The sequence below is a fragment of the Stegostoma tigrinum genome, chromosome 12 (assembly GCF_030684315.1).
Source record: "Stegostoma tigrinum isolate sSteTig4 chromosome 12, sSteTig4.hap1, whole genome shotgun sequence".
NCBI classification, from domain to species: Eukaryota; Metazoa; Chordata; class Chondrichthyes; order Orectolobiformes; family Stegostomatidae; genus Stegostoma; species Stegostoma tigrinum.
The window spans coordinates 18,488,356-18,512,141 of NC_081365.1; the positions used below are offsets into that span (position 1 = coordinate 18,488,356).

The 23,786-nt window shown below is 40.0% G+C and overlaps 1 protein-coding gene across 1 annotated transcript; it reads left to right on the forward strand.

The window, feature by feature from the left end:
• Nucleotides 1-206: 206 nt before the first annotated feature.
• ets2 (v-ets avian erythroblastosis virus E26 oncogene homolog 2) lies at nucleotides 207-23,218 on the forward strand. Its single transcript, XM_048541077.2, has 10 exons — nucleotides 207-566; nucleotides 5,346-5,414; nucleotides 8,182-8,296; nucleotides 9,815-9,934; nucleotides 10,608-10,808; nucleotides 12,424-12,513; nucleotides 15,233-15,466; nucleotides 16,095-16,355; nucleotides 17,769-17,887; nucleotides 18,471-23,218. Exons 2-10 carry the CDS (start codon nucleotides 5,352-5,354, stop codon nucleotides 18,684-18,686), a joined length of 1,419 nt encoding a protein of 472 aa, XP_048397034.1. The 5' UTR covers nucleotides 207-566; nucleotides 5,346-5,351; the 3' UTR covers nucleotides 18,687-23,218.
• Nucleotides 23,219-23,786: the final 568 nt, after the last annotated feature.

Genomic DNA, 23,786 nt, shown 5'->3' on the forward strand with positions numbered 1-23,786 from the left:
ATTTAAAATTGCTGGAGAAGCGGCAGCATCTGGCAATTGTCCGAAGGGTCACCGGACTCAAAAGCTATAACTTCGCTTTCTCTGCACGTCTGTCAGTTTCGCCGGCAATTTGTTTATCATTATTGGATACAAAACGGTGAATGGTCATGTGACTGTGCCGGGGGCGGGGGAAGAGTAGAGGGGAAGGGGTGGTTGCGAAGACAGCAGGAAAGGAAAGCAGCCTGATGAGTTAACCTTGTTTGGTGATGGTTCGCTTCTCGGCTCCTCCTCTCCCCCAGAGCAGGTCCAATGAAGAGGAAGTGGCGGGTTGAGAGAGATTGTGGGAATTGATGTAAAAGGCGAGGCTCCCAATATTCATTCAGCAGATTGCCCAAGAGTCTGACCTCAGGCGTATCGGACAGAGGAGCGGGGCGCTGGGAAACTTTACAGTGAAATTCCGCCGCCATAAACGACGCTTCGTGAATCACTATTTTATTGGATCGAACTCACTGATCGTGAGGCTTTGCTGGATTTTAACTGACCCGAGCCCGCGACACGCAAACATAACGCAGGAAGGGATTTATACTGTAAGTACGCAATTTAGGTCTTAGAGATTGTGCAGCTGTGACTGTGGGGCTGACCAAGCTTCAAATATTGTGAAAAGATTTGTTCTTTTCTCTCTCTGACATGAAGGAGACGGTTAGCTTGTTCCTGTTCACTAGTATTTTACAGTCTTTCTGTATTCTGGCCTAAAACAAAGTTTTGATATGCCCAGCCCCGTGCTGCTTGTATGTGGTGCTGCCGGCTGTTAAAAGCATCGCTTGTTACAATAGAACACAGTCGAGTCCAGGTTATCTAGGGCCTTGCTGCGGTGTCACAGAAGTCACGATGCTGTCCTCCATTCAGTACAACCAGCAAGTTGAGAATGCATGAAGACGAAAGATGCAAATAGCGAAGACTTGCGAGGGCACCCAAGGCCTGAGATGTACCATCTTCCCCAGGAGGCCACCCCAGCTGGGGTTGACTCTACAGCGGTGTGGTTTTGAACCTCCCGCTCAGAAAGCGATTCCGTTGAGTTGGAGAATAATGTGGAAAGTTTCAAGCGACAGGAATGTGAGCAATGTCTTCAGGATGGAAATCAATGGAAAAGCTCAGCAGGTCTGACAGCATTTGTGGAGAGAAGCCACAGTTAACTTTTCAGGTCCAGAGCTTATGTGTGGATTTTGGATGAGTGGACCTGTAGTTTGCTATAATACTGCACATTGTTTCACGGAAAATGCCACTGCCTGCAACCTTTGCAGTGGGTGCTACCAACAAGACAAACCTATAATTCCCTCATTTCTATTTATTTATATAAAAATACATCTAAACTGAGATCAAAGTAACATCGTTTTGAGACTTTATGGTCTTTGTGTAATATGTGGGTTGATCTATACACTTGTTATCAGTATCAGTAGGTGTGACAACAGGAAAAATGTCTGCATCTTAAATTAGATGACCTGTGAAAAGGTTTTGCAGGGATTGCAAAAGTGAAGTGAACAAAAGAATTAATTTGCATTTTTACAACCTCCTTCAGCATCCCAGGGTGCCCCAGGTACTTTACTCTCTTAAGTACTTTGGACATACTCAAAGCACTTTTTGAAGAGAATTTAAAGTAATGGGCATCTACAAACAATTAAATCAGTGATGGCTGAAAGGTGCATGTAAACCAAGGCAAATGAGGTACCCTTTTTTTTGTGCTCCTGAGATGCTGCTTGGCCTGCTGTGTTCATCCAGATTCACGCTTTGTTATCTTGGATTCTCCAGCATCTGCAGTTCCCATTATCTCTGATCACCCTTTTTTTAAAAATAGTTCCATAAGAATTTTACATTTACCCGAGAGAGCACTTTAGTATCTCAGCTGAAAGATTGCATCTCCAACACCATAGTACTTGTTTTGTTGCAGTGAAGCGTAAGGCTAGGTTATGAGCTCAGGTCTCTGAGTCGTAAATCTTTTGCTTTGAAAGGCAAAGACACTGCAGTACCACTCAGCTACAACAAGATTGTTGCTGTATTAGAGATAATGGAAACTGCAGATGCTGGAGAATCTGAGATAACAAAGTGTGGAGCTGGATGAACACAGCAGTTGCTGCCTTAGTACCTTGCCCAAAATCCAGAGTCACAACAGGTCTAAAAAATAAGTTTTCAATTTTTCTGTGTACTATGTTACCATTTTTTAAAAAGGTCTATTTTAAGCCATGAGCACTTTGCTGAGTCAAGAAGAAAGGATTACTTAAACCAGTTAGGTGCTACGCTTGCCCTAGCTGGAGAATTAAATGCCCCAGTGTCACTAATGCAGCAGCTAATTTTTTTGATTGATTTTACATCTTTTTTGAAGGTTTATTTTGTTTTGTAAACTTTAATCTGATAAATCCATCAAAGGAGTCAAGGGTGCTGGGTCCTGTAAAGTTTGTTAAAGAGTAAAGCTGTGAAACCTTCTTCTGAAGTCATCAAAGAAGTAGACTTTATAAGTAATTAAGAAACTTTTGCACCCTCCCTCCATCTACAATCTGCTATACTAGGTATTAATCAGAGTGATTGTTTGACAGAGGTTACCTTGACCGGGTGCTTGAATTGTGGGCATATCTATTAAATTTGTCACTGGCAATGAGCTTGCGATACTTTGGCCAGTGGAGTAGGAGCCATATAAATCTAATTAGTAACATGATTAACCTCAGCCATACTTGTTATCAGATAATGTATTCACTTCAAAAGCTGATTATGGAGTCTGAAGAGCAGGGCTGGTGAGATAAGGTGGTATCACTTTATATTGCTTATACCACAGATCTAAAAATTAATGGGGTACATCCTTAATACAGATTACACGTTAAATGTCAGATCTGAAATCTTGATATTTCCTTCCAATTTTTAATTAAACATTAAAAGCATAAATGTACAATATGTCAGTTTGTCTTCCCCCAAGCATGCATTCTCAAAGGATGGCTGGTTTAGTATTTGGCATCTTTCATGTTTGCTTCAGTCAACTAAAGTAATCAGTAAAATCCTGTTACATGTATAACAGTGAGGTGACCACTCCTGCCCTCCACATAACAGTTGTGTAATGCCTGCATGCACCTTTATATGACTGTGCTTTTAGGAAGTGCTGATTACCGTAAAATACTTCTGCTGAGAGGAGGAGAGGCACTGAAGCGAAGCAGTGAATTGAAAGATGAAATAAATGTGGAAGATGTTCCAGTGGAACACAAACGCTAACATGAAGTACTTCGGCCAAATAACAACAGCATGTTTCTGTGCTGAGAATTATAAGTAAAATAATGGATATTTGGAAGAGAACACATTGTGGAGCTGGATGAACACAGCAGGCCAAGCAGCTCTCAGGAGCACAAAAGCTGACGGTTTGTGCTGCTGAGATGCTGCTTGGCCTGCTGTGTTCATCCAGCTCCACGCTTTGTTAACTTGGAATCTCCAGCATCTGCAGTTCCCATTATCTCTGATATTTGGAAGACATGATTTCTGCGCGCCCCCCCCGCATTACTATCGGAATGCAGCACCTGAAATAGTGATTGAGGCCTACAGAAAAAAACCTTTCAGCCCATCAAGTCTGCCCTGGTTAAAAACCACACCTAACAATTCTCATCCCATATCAAGTGCTTGACCAACAGGCTCAACACTTCTTAAATCTTATGAGGGTTTCTGCCTCTACTACCCTTATGAGAAGTGAGTTCCAGATTCCTACCATCCCTGAATGAGAATAGTTGTTCTCTCATCCCCACCACCGCCCCCCCCAAACCTCCCTCCCTTACCTTGAATCTGTGCTCCCAATCATTGATCCCTCTGCTGAGAGGAAAAGTTTCTTCAGATCTATGCTGTCTAAGCCCCACATAATTTTATACATTTCAATCATGTCCCCCTTTATTTTCCTCTGCACCAAGGAAAACAACCCCAGTCTTTCCACTCTCTCTTCTCAACTGAAACTCTCCAGCCCAGACAACAACCTGATAAATCCCTTCTGCACCCACTCCAGTGCAATTGCATCCCTCTTATAATGGAAATTCAAGAACTGCAGATGATACTCCAGCTGTGACCCTAATCAACATCTTATACAGAGATAGTGGGAACAAATTTATAATTGAAAGTAACTTTCAGAAAAGAATTGGACGTATGTTTTGAAGTAAATTTCACGTGGGTGTGGGGAGAGTGAAGCACGGAAATGGGTCTGACTGGACAGTTTCTTTTCTCCCAGGATGAGAACAAATAACCTCCTCCTGCACTGCAAGATTTTGTGAAAACTTCACGCTGGTGAAATACTGACACGGTTTCTGTATACTTCAGTAATTGTAATTTTCATTGCTTAGATAACCGATTCTTTTTTTTTAATGCAAATTAGTTTTCATACTGTTGCCTGCCATTCAATGTTATACTATTATCTCTCTAATTATAGAGAAGCTTACCTGGCCCTTAGAATGTCGCATGGCATTTAGAACTGGAGGGTAAGGTGGCTAAACAAGTTAAATAATGAAGCAATATTAAGTATTGCTAGAGATGGGTTTTAAATATCTCTCTCAGTTGTGGTAGGGAAGGAAGACTGGAAGAAATAAAGAGCAGTAGTTTGAGGAACTGCAAGGAAAGAAGGTGTCAAGTATTCATTCCAAAGCTTTGATCACATATTGAGGAAAGGTTTCTTGAAAACTTTCTACTTTTAAAGATTGTGTTACAGTCTGGGCAAGGTTTCACATGAAAAATCAATGACAAGTGTGTCTTTCCCAGCTTTGAAATCACATTTTTATGAGCCAATAACTGAAAAACGAACAATCAAGTCAAACTAAATTTATACCGCACTAAGCCCAAAACGTTCAATTGATTTGATGATCTATTCATCTGCTAAATGGGAGCATATTTATGACAGCCCGATTTTATTCTTAGATAAGTTGAGTACATTTGCTTTGAAATATTATTTTGACTGGACACCGTGAACTAACTTGTGTGCATCTGAGTCATAGCCCTGGGCAGCTGTTAATGTGAATGCAATATTCACAAGTATTGCTGCAATCCGGTGCCTTCTGATTCATAATTAATTGTATGTTCACCAGGTAGTAAATGGAATGAAATGTGTCTGGTGCAATCCAAGATAAACAGCTAATCAAAGAAAAAAAATGCATTAGACAGCCTAGATGGTGATTAAAAGTTGGCTTTGACTTCCCAAGAAATTGGAGTGTTGATTACCAAAGAATTGTACTATACAGGAAACCTTTTTCGCTATTTCAACATAACTTTATATGATCTAAACAAAATCGGAGCCCTTTTTTGTGAGGGGCAATGTTTGTTTCAGTCAGTTTTTAATTAACTTTCCTGTTTGTTCTGCACAGATCAACATGTGTGATTTTTTGAGGGACCAGGAAGCCCCTGTGGCTTTGGAGACCCGAGCAGTACTAAAGGTAAAGTTTGACAAAACTGAAACTACTTCTGTGATACGTGTATAAATAAAAGGCCTTTCAAGTTCTGATGAATATCTTTGTGTGTATGTGTGTGTGTGTGCACCAGCTTGCAAGTGTATACAAGGGCCAATGCAGATGTGCAATGTAGACCCCAGTGGTACGGGAAAGTAGACATAACTCAGTTTACAGAAAGGAATGTGAGCAGGTCCACTTGCAGTTTGGAATGTGCTGCAAATGTTTGCATAAGAGTTTATCGTTAATTCAGCTTTTTTAAAACAAAATGCCCAAAATATCTCTCTCTCAATTTGCACACTTTACAGCCCTGTTACAAAGCTGGTAGAAGTATTTGTAAAGTTTTTTGCCTCTTTTGACTAGAAAAGTGTGAGTGTTGTTTGTAATGCAAGCAATCGATGTGCTTTGCCTTCCTGATCAGTGGCTCCATCACTCTCCCCTGGTGGGTTTGAAAAGATTAATGTATCCAGTGTTTGCCCTGAAAGTCCCTGTATTATTTGATCATTGAAAATGCTTTCCTCTAAGCTTCTGTTGAGGTTGTGATTTAAAGCATAATCTGGATTCATGAGCACTTTTTATTGGAGATAGAATAAAGTGCATACAAGCACAGAAGGAGGTCACTTAGCACACAATCCCTGTGCTGACTGAAAAAACTCTCTAGCTCTGCTCCCCATTTCTTCATGTATAGCTCTACAGAATTTTAATATTTGAAGTCAATATTCAATTTCTCACTGGAAGATAGTGGTTAACCTGCTTTGGCCATTAGTTAAATTAAGGATCATTGCAGCTCATGGTGTGAGATTATTACCATTCTATATCTCATTATGCCTTGAAAAACCATGCAATGTTGGAATGGAGATCATTCCACAATATGTACACATTCTCAATGAAAAAAAATCCTCCTCCCAATTATAATCAACCAGCATTGCTGGATGAGTGAGTGTATAAATGTTTAACACGCACTGTACTTGACTTTCCAGTTTACCTAAGGTGTTTCATTAATGGAGTTGGCAAACTTAGAGATAACAAATGATTCTTTATATAGGTCCATTCTAAAACAAAATCACCCATTCTCTTACATTGTTGACAAACGCAACCAAACTAAGGAAATGTTACTTATATACAAAAACACATCAGAATGTTCATTTCAGTGAACTTGTTTACATGTGTGGTTGCTGCTTAATCATGTCCAACTTTTTGTGTTGTCAATGTCTACTTCCATGTTATCTTCATTTCAGTTAAGGGACCAGGTTCAAATCTAGCTCTGAATAATGGAGCAGAGATTTCAACTACAATGTCTGTTTAAATTCTGTGTGTAAAATAAGCTCATGCAGCACAAAAACAGATCTTAGAGCAGGTGGTATTGTATCAAAACTTAGCCTTAATCTTGGCTATTTGAGGAAAGGAGATGGTGTTCTTTTGAGAGACCATGATAAAATGTCACCAATGGTGAGTTGCCAAATGCTTTTTGTTGACTGAGCTAAACATTTGGATAGAGTTGAAAGTTACAAGTTTGGCAACTCTACTGTGCTTTTATAGATTTCCTTAAGTGCTAGAAATACTATGAAACCAGTCAAATTAGATTGGATATAGTAAGTGGAATGAATGAGCAGTGCATTCTTCTTGCCATACATCCTACAATTGTTTTTCAACACCAAAAGGTGTTGTATGAGTATCCTAAGGCTAATGAATTTCAGCATGGTCACACTGTATTATTTGCATAGTTATGTTCTACTCAACTGAATTAAATTGTGAATAACCTAGGTTCAAAATGAGGTTTTCTGTGGACAAAAGAACCTGATGAACCGTTCACTTTCCCCTCAAACTTCTGACATCGGGAATGTTTATTTCTATTTGATTTTGGGTTACGACTGCAAGAATAAGACTACGTTAGGGAGGAGTATTGCGTACAGTTCTGGTCGCTGCATTATAGGAAGAATGTGGAAGCATTGGAAAGGGTGCAGAGGAGATTTACCAGGATGTTGCCTGGTATGGAGGGAAGGTCTTATGAGGAATGGCTGAAGGACTTGAGGCTGTTTTCATTAGAGAGAAGAAGGATAAGAGGCGACTTAATAGAGACAGAGCAGATGATCAGAGGATTAGATAGGGTGGACAATGAGAGTCTTTTTCCTCGAATGGTTATGGCTAGCACGAGGGAACATAGCTTTAAATTGAGGGGTGATAAATATAGGACAGAAGTCAGAGGTAAGTTCTTTACTCAGAGTAGTAAGGGCGTGGAATGTCCTGTCTGCAGCAGTAGTACGCTCACCAACTTTAGGGGCATTTAAATGGTCATTGGATAAACATATAGATGATAATGGAATAGTGTCGGTTAGATGGGCTTCAGATTGGTTTCACAGGTAGGCGCAACATTGAGGGTTGAAGGGCCTGTGCTGCGCTGTAATGTTCCATGTTCAATGTTCTGCGTTTATGTCCATTTGTTTATGTCTATCTCTCCACTCCCAAATGAGAAACAGTACTTGTGATAGTTGTTTTTCATAGTGGAATAATGTTGCATTCCAACAATTCCCTTAATCCTAGAATTTTGACCCTATTAACATTTGAAGGAAAGGTGATCTATGTTCAAATCAAGATGTCATGTGATCCCGCCCCTAATTCCCTGCTTTAAAAACAGCACTAACTGTGTACAATTTGTGAATTATCAAAACCATCCACTCCTGGGGTTTAAGAATTATCTGGTTATCACCATAATCATTGCTAATTTTTACGCAACCTTGTTTATTTTTCTTTTCAGCGCCAGGCAGCGTTTGATTTACATGAAGCTACTGGACTCAATGGATTGTTGTCACATATAGACGAAGAACAGAGCGTGCAGGAGGTTCCAACTGGCATGTCCTCCTTTTTATTTGGTAAATGCTTAATTAACTGGGATACTTCCATGCTTAAATATAAAATTTGTTATTGCTAGAATTAGGCACGCAACAGTGAGATTTTGGATTCCATCTGCTTTTGAAGATACTAAAGCAGAAACTCCCTGCTGGCTTAGTAAGATGACTGCATCACCTTGTCTGACATTTACCTTATTGGAACATAAAGGATTCTTAGGGTGCTTGATAGACTGGATGTGGAGAGGTTGTTTCCACTTGTGAAAGAGTCTAGGACTAGAGAGCATAATCTCCGAATAAAGGATTGCACATTTAAGATGGAGCTGAGGAAGAATTTCTTCTCAGGGGTTTGTGAATCTGTGAAATTTTTAATTGCAGAGGACTGTTGAGACTGGGATATTGAGTATATTCAAAGCCAAGACAGACAGGCAGATTGTTAATCAGTAAGAGAATCAAGGATTGTGCAGAAAAGACAGGAAAGTAGTGTTGAGGAATGGCAGAGCAGGCTCAGTGAACTGGCCTACTTCTGCTTATTCACCTTATGGTCTTATCCACAAGATTCAGGCTCTAACCTGTATGTAATTCGCTCCAGGCTAGTGGTTATGAATGTGATGGGGCTTTAGTACAAATGACCACTTGGGTAATGGTGGGTAAACAAAATATATAGAGCTGGACCCTGGTGTGAGCTCATGCTTCAGGAGAATGTCATTTACAATGAAAATGTTTGCTTTAACATCAGTTTTGTCTCTTGACTGCTTCCTAAGTCATATTTTAAATCGTATTCATGAGGCAGTTTTATCTCATTCCGTGAGCAACAGCAGGTCGCCATAAGGCATCAGCTAGGTTAATATTTCATCAATCCGATTTGTTTTAACAACTCAAAACATGTTCACTAGAGTTTCTGTGAATTTCCTTCCCATCTGTCTGTTAAAATGCCTTCCAAGGATTATACTGCTTTCTTGGAATTTCTGGAAATCTGAAAAAGAAAGAAAATTCTGGAAATACTCTGCTCTGGCAGTGTTCGTGCAGATAAAATCAGGTTAATGTTTTGAGTCAAATATGCCTCTTTAGAACAGTACAAAAACTATTTTACAAAAGCTATTAGTGTTTGGTTACTGAGCAATAAGGAATGTTTTATGCAGCTCGGCTCTCAAAAGCACCCTCAAATGCGCAGAGATAAATGTGCGGAGATAACATCGGTACCCTATATTTTCACACGCTCAATTTTCAATATTAAGATATTTTGAAAGGTTTTAAAAATCCATTTGCATCGTGTGGAATTCAGCCATTTTAAACATCTGCATTAATATTTGTGATGATTTAGTTCAGGTATAATTGAACTATCCAAAATGTCAGTTAAGCTGAATAATGAGGTATTGGAACGTGACACTGGAGATTCATGGAACACCACTTACCTTGCCACAGTTGCAAAGTTTGTCTTTGAAGAATTATTAGTGGGCAGGCTTAAAGAGGAAACTCTTAAGGAAAATGTACTCATGACAGAAGGATTATTTCTCACTTTGCTGTTCCTCTTGTCCGCAGATGTTGGAACTAATGAGGTTCCACTCCTAACCCCTGGCAGCAAAGCAGTCATGAGCCAGGCCCTGAAGGAAAGCTTTAGTGGCTTTGCTAAGGAAAGATGTCGTCTCAGCATCCCAAAAGGTAACCGACCTGAAAACGGTCACCGTATTTATGTTTGCGTCCTGTCTTTTCTTACCCAAAATTGCTCACAAAGAAATTTTTACTCTTGCCCACTGTTCAGTAAAATGAGACTGGTTGTGATTACAGTAAATGGAAAGTATTTGTTGTTGGACAAAGCTGTCCAAATTCAGTATAGACCAAACAATGTCTGCAAAAGGCATCAGACTTCAAGATATACACACCATGAGCCATAAACGTTAAAATTCCATTCCTGGTAATTGCATAGTGATATCACTGCAAAGTGTTTGGTTGCTGGGTGAGTTCAGGGTTCAGTCATACTCATCAAATGAGTAATGAATAGTTGAGTGATTGTTATTTTACGTGAGGAGACTTTGTGGCCTGAATGGCCATACTGCATGGTGGTATGACTGGCCACCTTCAGGAGAATTGTGAAGAATGATCTCAGATGAAGATCGTTTCTATTTCTTTTCGATTATAAAGATTTCATGTAAGGGTAACCGCATGCATGGTACATATTTAAAACCTATATGTCTTCATCCAGTCACTCCCACTACACACAAACCTTGAATTGAGCATAAACGACCCAAACACTTATCTTTGGGAACAGTATAATAAGTATCAGCAATTTTGATACATATTTTGCCGTTAAACTCAGTTTTTGATTTCTTTCAAGACCCTCATGTTTGGACTGAGCAACATGTCAATCAGTGGCTGCACTGGGCTGTGAATGAGTTCAGTCTGGAGAATGTCAATTTCCAAAAATTCTACATGACTGGTCGGGTCCTCTGTGATCTTGGGAAGGAACGTTTTCTGGAGCTGGCACCTGATTTCATTGGAGACATTCTTTGGGAGCATTTGGACCAACTAATGAAAGGTATAACAATCATTAGAAATATTTCCTTTTAAAAGTGTGAAACAAGTGGCCCTAATTAATGATGAGGCACTCCTAGCTAAAGGGAATAGTGTCATCAGCTAGTCTCTATGATTTATTAATTATTGAGTCTTTCTTGTCTAACTATTACCTCAAATGCCATTTGTGGCCTATGTGCTGTTTTGTGACCTTTAATTGCCTACCAGTATCTCAACCAAATGACACTGGTGTGATTCGTCACATTTAATGTTGGCTTGTCTGTTCATCTGCAGAATCCATCACATCTGTCCTCACCAGTATGACCTGTATTGCTTGCAACAAGTATTATTTGTTCATCCAGTAATTATCACTGGATATCAGCGTCACCTATTTGTTTCTTTTCCCCCTAGTCTAACTCAGAGACCAGTTTTAAAACGTGGAAAATCATCTTGGTAGGGATCAGCAAACTTAGTTACGCACCCCAGTGATCACATCTTGAGTATCTGTAATTTTGTATGAAAGCTGTGCTACTGGGAAAACTTCATGTCTTTTAGGTATTCAATGTTTAGACTTTTTTTATTCATTAGAGGTAAAAGAATTCCTGTTCAGTAATCTCCAGTCCTATGCCACAAGGCTGATGTAGAGTTAAAAACCCCTCATTACAGCTTTAACAATCTCCTCCTTTTTACTGCAAGACCTCGAATGTCACAATAACACTTTCTGCTTCTGATAGCAATCACCCTCTTGCTAGTGAAAGCAACTAGTTTTAATGTGCACACTAAGGACAACAGCTATGGTTTGGTTTGGGAATGCATAGACCCATTGAATAAAGAAGATTTTCCTATAAGGTTGAGACCTGATCACTAGTTACTTTAATTAACCTGTTCAGGCATGATATGACACACCACCAAATCAGGCAGAACTTCAACCCAGATCGTTTAGCCCAAAGGAATAGGCACAACCTCTGCACCAAAAGTGCTCTAAGATCTAATCACTCTAAGCTGTATTTAATGAAAATACTTTGTAAGACGTGAGACAAATAATTCACTTTATCCTCCTTTTTAAGTGTAGCTTAGTAAGAATAATCCCCTGAATTGCAATTTAGTTGAATCCCATCTGACAGTCCCTGCCTGTAACCATGCTTAAACTGAATATGGCCAATCACTTTTGAGTATGGATGTCTAAAATACTTGCACCCCTCATCCAATGGATAAGCTTTCAATTTTTAAAAAAAAGCCTAAATAAGCCACTGTCTCCTGACTGTGTGTTTCTCTGAGATGCAGAACGGTATAAGATTCTGATATTAGATATAATTGTCAATCCAAAGTGCTTGTCTAATATCGATCGTCTTGCTCTGGATTTAGCATTTGGTATGATTACATGATACACAGTTCCACTGTGTACTGCATTTTGAATTTGGCAGACATTGGTTGTGCCTGTGATTTATAATGTATGGAGTTCCCGATCTCAGATTCTGTATCAGAGATGCTTCAATTAGAAGCTGTCGAAGCCATGAAAGTGAGGCCTGGAACTAGTCAGCCTTTTTACATTTTAGGTATTTGAAGTAATGCCACCTTTTTCTCCTTCAATTTTTAAAAAAAAATTAATCTGGTTTCTTCTTTATCATCCTGAATTTTAGATTGCCAGGAATCACCGCAATTGAACTATTTTGGAACTTCCCCTCTCGTCAACACAAGCTCCCGCTGGGTGGATAATAACAATTTCCTCGGTACGTCTCAAGTTCACTGATTATAATATATTCTGACATTGTCCTGTTGGGCTGAATAACCTCCAAGCATATTATAGGTTTCAGTGACAATTGCTGGAGAAAATCCCACAGCTGCTGAGAGCAGCTCCTTGTCTCAGCTCCTTTGATTGCATTGTCTGCTAAGATACTCCAGCTGTCTTATTGAAAACTTTTTGTGCTTTTTGCTGATAATGCATCATTTTGGGGATTCTTTTCTCTGCAACTGGTTAGGTAGATTTTTGGTATAAAGTTCTCATACGCAGATGATTGCATTTTCATATTACATGCAGCCCTACCAAAACATCCCATTAACAAAGGACTGCCATACAATTTTATTTGAAGACCAGAATTACTGGATGGGTTTCTTCGTTTGCCAGTCTCACTATTGAAGCTAAAGCCCAATATAGCCTTCAGTTAAAGTCAGATTTGTGCGTGCGGTAATTTGATCAGGGAGTCTGGATGAAAATTAGTCTGAATGTTTGGGGGACCTTGGGGCATCAAATTTCCTAGAGTCACAAATTTCAGAAGAGACATTACAGACACTTCATGAAAACAGGATGAACATGGAACATTCAGCAAGCCAACAGCCCCTTTTAAAAAGTCACCCATGTTCTGTGTGTGCCTTCTCATAATACTAGGATTGCTATGAATGTAAAAACCAATTTCCCATGTCCAGGTGGTTGGGGAGGTGCAGTGCCATCCCCATTTGTGGATTGGTGGCTCAGCAAACTTTTTAAGCAGACAAGTAAAACCCCTACGTGGGGAATGGCAAGCAGGCAGTCTCCCTGGGCTGGGGTTCCTCAGTCAGTGTTTGACGGACCCGCCCAGCACCACAAAGTGATAACTCACTGCGCATTTTATTAAATTGAAGAGGGTTCAGAAAAGATTTACCAGGACGTTGCTGGGACTGGGGGATTTGAGTTATAAGGAGAGGCTGGATAGCCTGGGACTTTTTTCACTGGAATGTAGGAAGTTAAGGGGTGACCTTTATAGAGATTTATAAAATCATGAGGGACGTAGTTAAGATGAATAGCAAAGGTCTTTTCCCTGGGGTGGGAGCACATTTTAGGTGGGAAGAGAAATATTTGCAAGGTCCTGAGGGGCAACTTTCTCACAGAGGATGGTTTGGATGTGGAATGAACTGCCAGAGGAAGTGTTAGATTAGATTAGATTAGATTCCCTACAGTGTGGAACCAGGCCCTTCGGCCCAACAAGTCCACACCACCTCTTGGAGCATCCCACCCAGACCCCTTCCCCCTATAGCCCACACACCCCTGAACACTACCGGCAATTTAGCATGGCCAATCCACCTAGTCTACACATCTTTGGACTGTGGGAGGAAACCCACGCAGACACTGAGAGAATGTGCAAACTTGCACAGACAATTGCCCGAGGCTGGAATCGAACCCGGGTCCCTGGCGCTGTGAGGCTGCAGTGCTAACCACTGCGCCACCATGCCACCTGATGGAGGTACAGCTACTACATTTTAAAGATAGGTACATGAATAGGAAAGGTTTAGAGGGATATGGGCCAAACACAGGCAAATGAGATTAGGGATGACAAGGTGTCGAGCTAGATGAACACAACAGGCATCAGAGGAGCAGGTGAGACTAGCTTAGTTTGGGAAACCTCGTTGGTGCAGATGAGTTGGACTGAACGGTCTGTTTTTGTGCTGTAGGACTCAATGACGTAGAGCCCTCTCGCACCATCTGTTGCCTATGTACTGGATTGGTCCATTATCCTGAGCTTTTGAATGGCCTGCATCTCTTGGCAGCCGAGATTTACGCCCCAGGCTCCTGATCTAGCACCTTAGTCGATGCCCTCCTGACTAATTTGGTTCATAATTCAGCAATTGTCTTCTAGAGACTAGCATCAAGGGTCTGCTGCTTACTGTCGAGCTGCTGTCAAAGACCTCTGACTCACCTCCATATAATTCCAGCCCAGCTCTCAATAGGCACACTCTGAAATCAATAAGAATCTAATAGCTGTGGCGTAAGGAATTTTTCTAGCTGTTGGTTCTACTTTCAGCAGAGTCAGGCTAAATAACATTACGCATAGTAATTACTTTTTTTTTGCATATTGGGTTCTGTGTTCTGAGTTACAGCCGACCCTTCTCAAAACATTTAGTTAGATTAGATTTGTTTGTCAATGTTTGGAGACATGTCAGAACAGGAAAGACTCCAAGATGAATGCAGATTAGACTGATTTGTTTAGGTTTGGTTTAAATTGGTATCCTTGAGCCAATAAAAACATGATGTTTTAACATAATTTTTGCTCAATTACTGAGAAATTTTAAGCCCAGCAGTTTTTTCACATTATCCTTGAGAAATTTCAGAGTTTTCTGGTTTGTCTCTGACTCCTACATTTGATGGGCATAGCGCATACAGAGTTAAAGTTTTTTTAGGCAGTAGTTCATTGTACATCAGCAAAGTCAAATCAGCCACTCTCAAGAAGAATGGAGCTGGTGGGTATGAAAACTGCATCTGATGTGAGATAAACAGAAGCCAATTGGTGTTAGCCATGATTGAGCATCAAATAATTCCAGATAATACTGACTCCAGTTGCAACTGCTGTTTAAAATTTGGCGTGATTGTTAAAGGTTTGGTTCTTGACAACTCTGTCCCATTCAGACCAAATGGAAGTGGCAGTTTGAATGACAATCCAGTTGATTTTGATGTTTTTGTTTTGAAATATATTACAGCATTCTGCTCCAATCAGTCCCAATGTGGACACCAGCTTTCTGATCTTACTGGAAGTTTCCTGTCAGAGCTTTGTCAGATCTCATCAGATTCGAGTAACCAAGATTTTCTCAATTTGAACCAAGGCTTTCCAACTCTTTCTAACCCACATCTGAATAAGGTGGACATGAGCTACTACCCCATGCAGCAAAAGCGAATGAATGCAAACGGTCTGCATGTTGGCATAATCGACCCGGGTAAGTGTTCAAGGGGAACTTTGTGAGCTCAAACGCGTATGTGTGTGTTATTTAGTATTGGTGGAGAGTGTGAACTGTTGGCTTTGTTATATATGGGAGTCGATTTTTCATGCCAGATAAATGAGCTTGTGTGTTGTAATTTTGCCCATAGTTTCACAGGCAAGATGGAACTAAGAAGCAAAAGATATAGATTCTCTACAGTGTGGAAACAGGCCTTTTGGCCCATCAAGCCCACACTGCCCCTTGCAGCATCCCACCCAGACCCATCACGCTCACACACCCCTGAACACTACGGGCAACTTAACATAGCCAATCTACCTAGCCCGCACATCTTTTGACTGTGGGAGGAAACCGGAGCACCCGGAGGAAGCCCATGCAGACACTGGGAGAATGTGCAAACTCCACACAGACAGTTGCCTGAGGCTGGAATCGAGCCCGGGTCCCTAGCGCTGTGAGGCTGCAGTGCTAACCACTGAGCCACCGTGTCGCCCAGTAGAATTGAAATAAAGAACGATATCAAATAAGCTAAAGAATTACTTGAAGGGAGTTGGGAACAAGAGTTTTTCATAATTTCTTTTTAACGTGTATTTTCAAACTTGTTCTTCCTTTCATTTCTTTTTTTTGTCAGTTGAAAGCAGGAAGCCAGGATCTGTTGAAAGCGTGGATAGCTTCGATAGTGCAGGGGCATTGCTGAAATCTTGGAACAGTCAGTCATCTCTGTGTGACATGCAGCGTGTTCCTTCTCAGGATAGCTTTGATGATGAGTATAGCCAGCCTCTCTGTCCGAACAAACCAAATATCTCCTTTAAAGATTACATCCAAGAGAGAAAAGAGCCATTGGAGCAAGGAAAACCGGTCATCCCAGCAGCAGTGCTGGCTGGATTCACAGGTAAGGAATTCCTTGTTTTTTTTTATTCACTCATGGGTTGTGGGCTGCAGTGGCTGGGGCAGCATTTATTGTCCCTAAGAATGCGGTGGTGAGCTTCCTTCCTGAACACTCTGTTTGGCACACCCTCAATAGCTTTCGGAAGGCAATTAATGATTTTGACCCAGTGGAACTGAACGCAATATATTTCCAAATGAGGATGTTGAGTGGTGTGGAGGGGAACTTGCATATCATGGTATTCCCATGTGCCTGCTACTCTTGTCCTTGTAGATGGAAGTGGTTGTGGATTTTGATTGTGCTGGCTAAGGATCTTTGATTTTTTTTTCCCAATTGAAAAAGGAAAACAGTACCTGTACAGGTACGTCAAATCACAACCATTCTTCAAAAGCCAAGCAACTGCATAAAATAAATCTTGGGTTGAATGATATCGGGTTACATTGCTTAAGGCAATCTCTTATCTACCTTAAGTTGAGGAAAATATCCTGCCCTTCGTGAAAAGAAACCGTGTCAATATCTGCTGATCTCAGTGCAGATCTTAAAAGGTGATCTTGGCTACTCTGGGAGGATTCTTTTAAACAATCAAAGCATTCTACCTCCACCTCTTGTTACTGTGCAGTGAGGCTTGTTGGCCAGCATATGTTGAGAGACTTCAGGTGGGTAGAGAATCTGACACAGCTGTGTTACATTTCTGAATAGTTAACAATAATAATTCAAGCTCATACAAAAAGATTGGATAATCTTCTTGAAAGAAGTGGAGGGCTTCCTCTTCCCATGGACCGTACACAGCAAGCGTTGGTAGGAATTGACGAGAGGGGACTGAAGTTTTTAAAAAAAAATTGCTAGTCCTTTGACCAGTTCCACAGTACATGATGGTGGGGATTTCTGAAGAACTGTCACACGTAGTAGCGTCCCTTCTTCGCACCGAGACAGCCACACTCTTCCTGCAGAGCTCATGACTGGCTCACAATCAGATATTCCAGCTGGCAAAAAGAAAGCCCTGTTTTTAACACGTTTAAAAATCTGCAAATTAGGTTAAGACTGCTGACTCATTAACTAGACGCTAAGGCAGTATTTTTCAACAGATTATTATTAGTAAAAAAATCCCAGCTCAAGATCAGCCATTTTACTTGTTTTGATTTCTGTGAATGGGTGACAATTTCTCATAAAAATACTACTTTCAAGCTATGTTACTTCAGAATAAAATGTCAGTGGTTGAGAAACCACTTGACTTCCCATTAGTTTACAGAACATGAGAGTATTTGCAGTATTATTTTTTATGCCTGATAATCAGAATTGAACGCTCTACAACTTTGGCAAAATAATCAGTTTTCAAGATCCTGATTTTAAAAAAAGCTTCAATCACCAAAATGTGTTTCCATTTTTAATTTGCATCCTTCTTAACACTCATTTGTGCAGGAAGTGGACCCATTCAACTTTGGCAGTTCCTCTTGGAATTACTGACAGATAAATCCTGTCAGACGTTTATCAGTTGGACTGGCGATGGATGGGAGTTTAAACTGACTGACCCTGATGAGGTAAGAATCTCCTAAATTATCAGCCTGTGGGTTGGGAGTGGGTTCAGTCATGTTTTAAATACTTAAAGCAAAATACTTGACATTTGGCAGACAGTCCCCTAACTTTTTTCAGAGAAAGTAAAAGTCACTAGAATCTCTTGAGTCACAGTGTAAATGACAGTGATGTGCACCTACACCAGGATTCATATTTGTACCCCTTGGGTAGAAGGTTTGTATCCTCATTCTTAAATGCAGTAATGCCTGGCACCAACAGTTATGATCCTAGCTAAGTCATCTTGGAAAGGCAGCAACAGAGAAGAGAAGCTTGACTGACATGGGCCTGAAAATTGTTCACGAGCTACTGCTCATACTCAGCCCCGGAATGGTGGTTCATGCAGAGAGGCTTGGAAGAAAATAGTACTGTACACTAAGCAGGGAATGTAAAGTAACTATGCATAGTCAAAATGATCTAATGTCAATCTGATATCAATTTTGAGTCTTTATCCAGTTACTGTATTTATCAGCACATTGTTTTTAGTAAATGATCTGCAGTTTTGCTGCTGAATGTGTCAACATCTTTTTCTGCTTTCTTGCTGGGTCGCAGGTTGCTCGGCGATGGGGCAAACGGAAGAACAAACCCAAAATGAACTATGAGAAATTGAGCAGGGGCCTACGTTATTACTATGACAAGAACATTATCCACAAGACATGTGGCAAGAGATATGTCTACCGCTTCGTCTGCGACCTTCACAATCTGCTGGGATACACAGCAGAGGAACTTCATGCTATGCTCGGAGTTCAGCCAGACACTGAGGATTGATGTGTTTGCTGTCCCTTCATAGCCACTTTGTTTCTTTGTAATTTCCTAACAGTGAGAATGTGACTGGCAGAAGCCAAATGATTTCACTATGGACTGGTCTGATATGGTGGGGAGACGTACGTTCCGCAGGGAGGAACGGTTAAGGAGGCATCTTCCTTTTGATTTTGTTTTGCCAAAATTGACACCTGGCAATGGAACCCTTTTTAATATAGTTACTGCTAACCTGGTGGAGGCGTGAAGTATTGATTTATTACTTCGATTCAGCGCAGTGATGCATTTTCCCTTCTGGTTGCATGTTGCCTAATTTTTAAACAAGAGCTTTTCTTTCTTCTTTTTGTTGAAAACATTGAGTACTCCTACAAACAATCCAGTGCCAGCAAGAAATTATTTAACAATAACATGAGTACATTTGTGTTATTGTAGCTTCAAACCAAAGGTGTTTCCATAAAATGGGAGTGTTTTATTTGCAATTAAGGATCACTCCCACAAGCACAACACTGTCCATTGTTTTATGATGCCTTTCATCTCAAGTTAGTTAATATTTATCTGCCACATGAAACAGTTCGTTTGCTATGTTGAGAAATGGGCTACGAAAATTGTTACAAGTTCACATCAGCCCTAATATAGTCAGGTCCTTGAAAGTATTGGGTTGCACCCTACACTGGAGTTATTCTCATCTCTTTTTTTTGATAAATCTAAGTGTTCCTCAGAGGCCAATGTCTTCTGAACAAAACTTGGAAACGCTGAACAGTTGCTAAGCAACTATCAGGAAATAGTTTAACATGCAATACAATCATTAATCCCTTGCAATGGTAGTCACATCTGCAGCCTGTAAAACCAAGAGTTCCCATATGTCATTGTCTTTTGTGTTGACTGTTCCAAGAATTAGTGCTATCCTTTTAGTGGAGGCATGAAACTGTTTGATAACATTTAAAAGCTGGAGTTTAAATACTGCAAGGTAATTTACCAGCTTTATAAGTGGCTCGGGCAGCTGTTTCCTGTCGCAGAGCTATCATTTTTTTGCTGCCAAGGTTAAGGCATTGTGAAAGACTCCTGAGTGACATAAGTGTGGGAGAGATGTACAAGTAGTGTTTTTGGAAGGTAATTAAAAATGCAGTCCTTTAGCAGCAATATACTGGTGAAGGATTCGATCACTGGCCTTTTCTAATATACCATGTATTATAAAGTTTATGTAAATATATGTGTATATATTATTTATATAGCTTACTTGTAGGGTTGCAGCAAATATTTTTGATAGGCTGAAGTACCAAGAGCTATCTTAAAGTAACTCTGGTTAACCAATGGAAAATTTTCTGAATGAACTTCTATGGCTGGGTCATGAATTGAGACACCTTCCAGGTGCTAGATGCTCATTTAATGAAACTGGTCTTTCATTTTGATCAATCTTTTTACTGTTGATAATTATAAGGCAAGAAAGTTTGAATCTTACCTTGTAATGGCTCTACTCAGGTTTCCTACATTTGTACATTGGATATGCAGAACTTAAACTATCTAACCAAAAGAAAAAGGTCATTAGTTTATTTTGGGTCAGGTACAAGGAGATTCATTTTATAGATAATCTATTAGTCACCTAGGAAAGGCTAGTGTTGCAGCTGGTTATCTGCATTGAATTTGAGAATTGTATTAAAGAAGCTGGAAAAATATTTTGCATAATTTTGGAGGTTTTGCAAATAATGCAAAATATGTAATTTCATGTACAGTGACTACTAATTTGTAAAATTAATTTTTTTGTATAAACGGTTGTGGTTTCCATATTTTTACAATAAGTCCATTTCTTGAAACTCCTGATGTACATTTTTTCTGAATGATTGATTGATTGATTGAAATAAATGATAAATCACTCTGGGGAAGAAATTTGGTCCCATATGCTCTTAGAATGCTGTTACGTCAGGATTTTAATCCAGCAATGATGACAGTATGATAATCCATGTCCAGTTTGGGATGGATGTGACTTGGAAGGAAACTTAAAGATAACAGCGTTTCCATCCTGTCTTTTGTCTTTCCAGTAGGTGACGGTTGTGGGCTTGGGATGTATTGCCAAAGGAACCTTGGCATGTTGCAAAAACCCATCTTGTAGATAGTAGAAATTGCACTCCTGGCGCACAAGTGATGGACAGTGTAAATCATTTAATAGGAGCATGTGAAGCGCTGACAGCAATTTGTTTTGCAATGGATGGTGTTGACCTTATTGAAGCAGCTACCTCATCCAGACAAAAACAAGGTATTTCTGGATACGTTCTGTAACCCTGCTGGTCAGAAAGGGGCACAAGTCTGGAAGTGAGCCGGTTTACCTCCAAGAATTCAGCTTTTGACTTTCTTTGCTGGCCGTTGCATTTAAGTGGGTGGTGCAGTTTAGTTTCTTGCTCAGTGACCAACAACTTGCATTTATAAGATAGCAAAGTGTGGAGCTGGATGAACACAGCAGGCCAAGCAGCATCTCGGGAGCACAAAAGCTGACATTTCGGGCCTAGACCCTTCAGAGAGAGTTATGTAGTGTTTTTTGCCATTACCAAATCATTTCACGATTTTAATGTCACTGTCAATAGGAGTTAGATTGGACTTCTGCTGGAGATGGCCATTGCCTGGCAATTGAATAGTACGATTCTTAATTGCCTTTTAACAACCTAAGCATTTGTCACAATTCACTGAAGATGACTTAATGTTTAAGCCTTTTATGGAATTTGTCAGATTAATTCCCACTGTTACGGCCACTAGGTTTCATTTCAGATAAGTTTTACACTCACCCAGTAGCATTAGCACGAGAAAGCTATTTCTACTAATCATCACAACCAAAGCCATCCTACCCTCAATCAACATCTACATACCTATAATTTGCTGGAAGCTATCAGGACGAGAGAACCTCAGTAATTCCCTAATCAAGGGGGACCACTGTGCCACCCTGAAACAGTTGATACCAACTAACATAATGACAAATCATAATTTAGGACTTTGTGTTCCACATGATTTAACACGCTCCCAGTACTGAAAATGGGTAAGAAGGCCTTCTGACCACCTACAAAGAACAAGTGAAGAATATGATCCAATATGCTAGATTCTCCTTTGAAAATACTGCTTAGGAGCAGGAAAGAAAAACATGTAGGATGTGTCAATATTGCTTGGCATGAAGTTGTATTTTTCCAAGTGGTATAGCTTTTAAAAAAAACTTGGCACAGTTCCTGGAGGTGCATAGCAGCTGAATCTGGCAGTGGTAATGAAGTGCGTCAGAGGATAGTAAATTGACCTAATTTGGCCAGCTATTTAGTTTTAGCTTGAGTTTGTCATAGTGCAATTTGTGCCTGAGCAACTTATGGCATGGGAGGAGTTGCAGTGGTTATTACAAGAAAATGTGACTAGATTGTGTCATTGCTAACAGTGCCAACACCAATGTACGTGGAGAGTTAATAACAATTTTTTAAAATTGTGGAAGATCCCAAAGTGAATATTTGTCAACTTTGAAAACCCATGAAAGTTGAACTAGAACTCTTGCCTTTGCTGAGGTACGCTTGGAATAATTTATGATACCCTAAATATCTTATCTGAACTTGTAAGACATGTAGATCAGTTGATTAAAAACAAAATTTGGAGCAGAAATATTCAAATTTTGATAAGCCTCATTCTTCTATGCATCGTACAGCTTTTCATTCTACAAAGATAGATGAAATAAGTGCCATACCAGATTATCAGGGGAAGCAGGACTTGTAGTATCTCTAGCTGTTGATAGGGCACAGGTTAAAGGTGAGAGGATGAATGTTGTTCAAACAGAGGGTGGTGGGTGCCTGGAACGCACTGCCAGTGGAGGTGCTAATACAGGCACAATAGTACCGTCTGAGGCTTATCTTGATAGACACCTGAACAGGAGAAGAACAGAGGTATAGAAACCACACATGGGCAAAAATAGCGAGTCTAAATAAGGATTAGAATCAGCGCAGGCATGGTGGGCCTGTTCCTGAGCAGTATTGAATTGGCATTCTGTTTAAATATTTTGAACCTTATCTAGAACTCTGCAAGCAATCTCTCTCGAAGCATTCTGTAACCAATAAAACCAAATACAGGAGACGGCATTTTGTCAAGATCCGATATGGTCTTATTTCTTTGGCACATTGAATCTGAAACAATCAACACATAACAGTTTGATAATGTAGTGTCATTGGATAATACTTTTTAATTGAGGCTTCATCGATTGGCACCTGAAACTGCTTTATCACAGACCCCTGATTTCTATCGCTTAAACAAGGCACTTGAGCCATGTCAAACAAGACTACCAGGTATAATGATGGGTGTACTAGGAATGAAGGTCAGAATGTAAGCCAACCTTGATGATTTTGAGTGTGAAATGCCAAGGAAAATTTACCTCTTTGTCTTGTTATTTAAGACAAATCTAAAATATCAACCAACAACTGAATGTTCAGCAAATGTTTTGCAACAAGTAAATTGTCATTTAAGAGATCAGCTAAGAAAACTGTCCCTGTCATTATGCAACAAATTTCAACACAATAAATCATTGTGTGGTAAAAGTCAAAATCTTCAAGATCTGTCATGAGATGTTATATTGCAACAGGTTATTTGTCCTAATAAATGACAAGAAAAGCTCTTAATATCTGAAACAAAACTATCATTTTAGCAAGTGTTGTGTTGTTTGAATTCAACAAATTGCATATTTTCATCAACAATAGCTGACAAATAACCAATGTCTCATGCTGATGCATCAGTACCTAATTCAAAGAACCCACTGCCTAAAACACTGAAGTTTATCATGGAGCAGCATGCACCTAAACTGCAACCGTCTGTGAAATCCAAAGCCAAAGTCAACCTTTCGGCCAAATTAAAATGTATGTTGTTCAACGTCTCAAGACTTAATGTGCAGTGAGTGGCCTGGAGACTACAGCAGTAGAATATATGACAAATGGCCCTAATTAAAACTCAAACAGAACCCACATCACTTTGCTACAGTTACATAAGCAAATATAGGTAAATATTTTAGTTCAGCTTTATTTTTGACTTGAGACCTAATAAAGTCAACCTAAAGGTGGTGGTGCTTTGTCACATATAAAGTAGAGATTTGAGGCCAAAGCTTGTTCA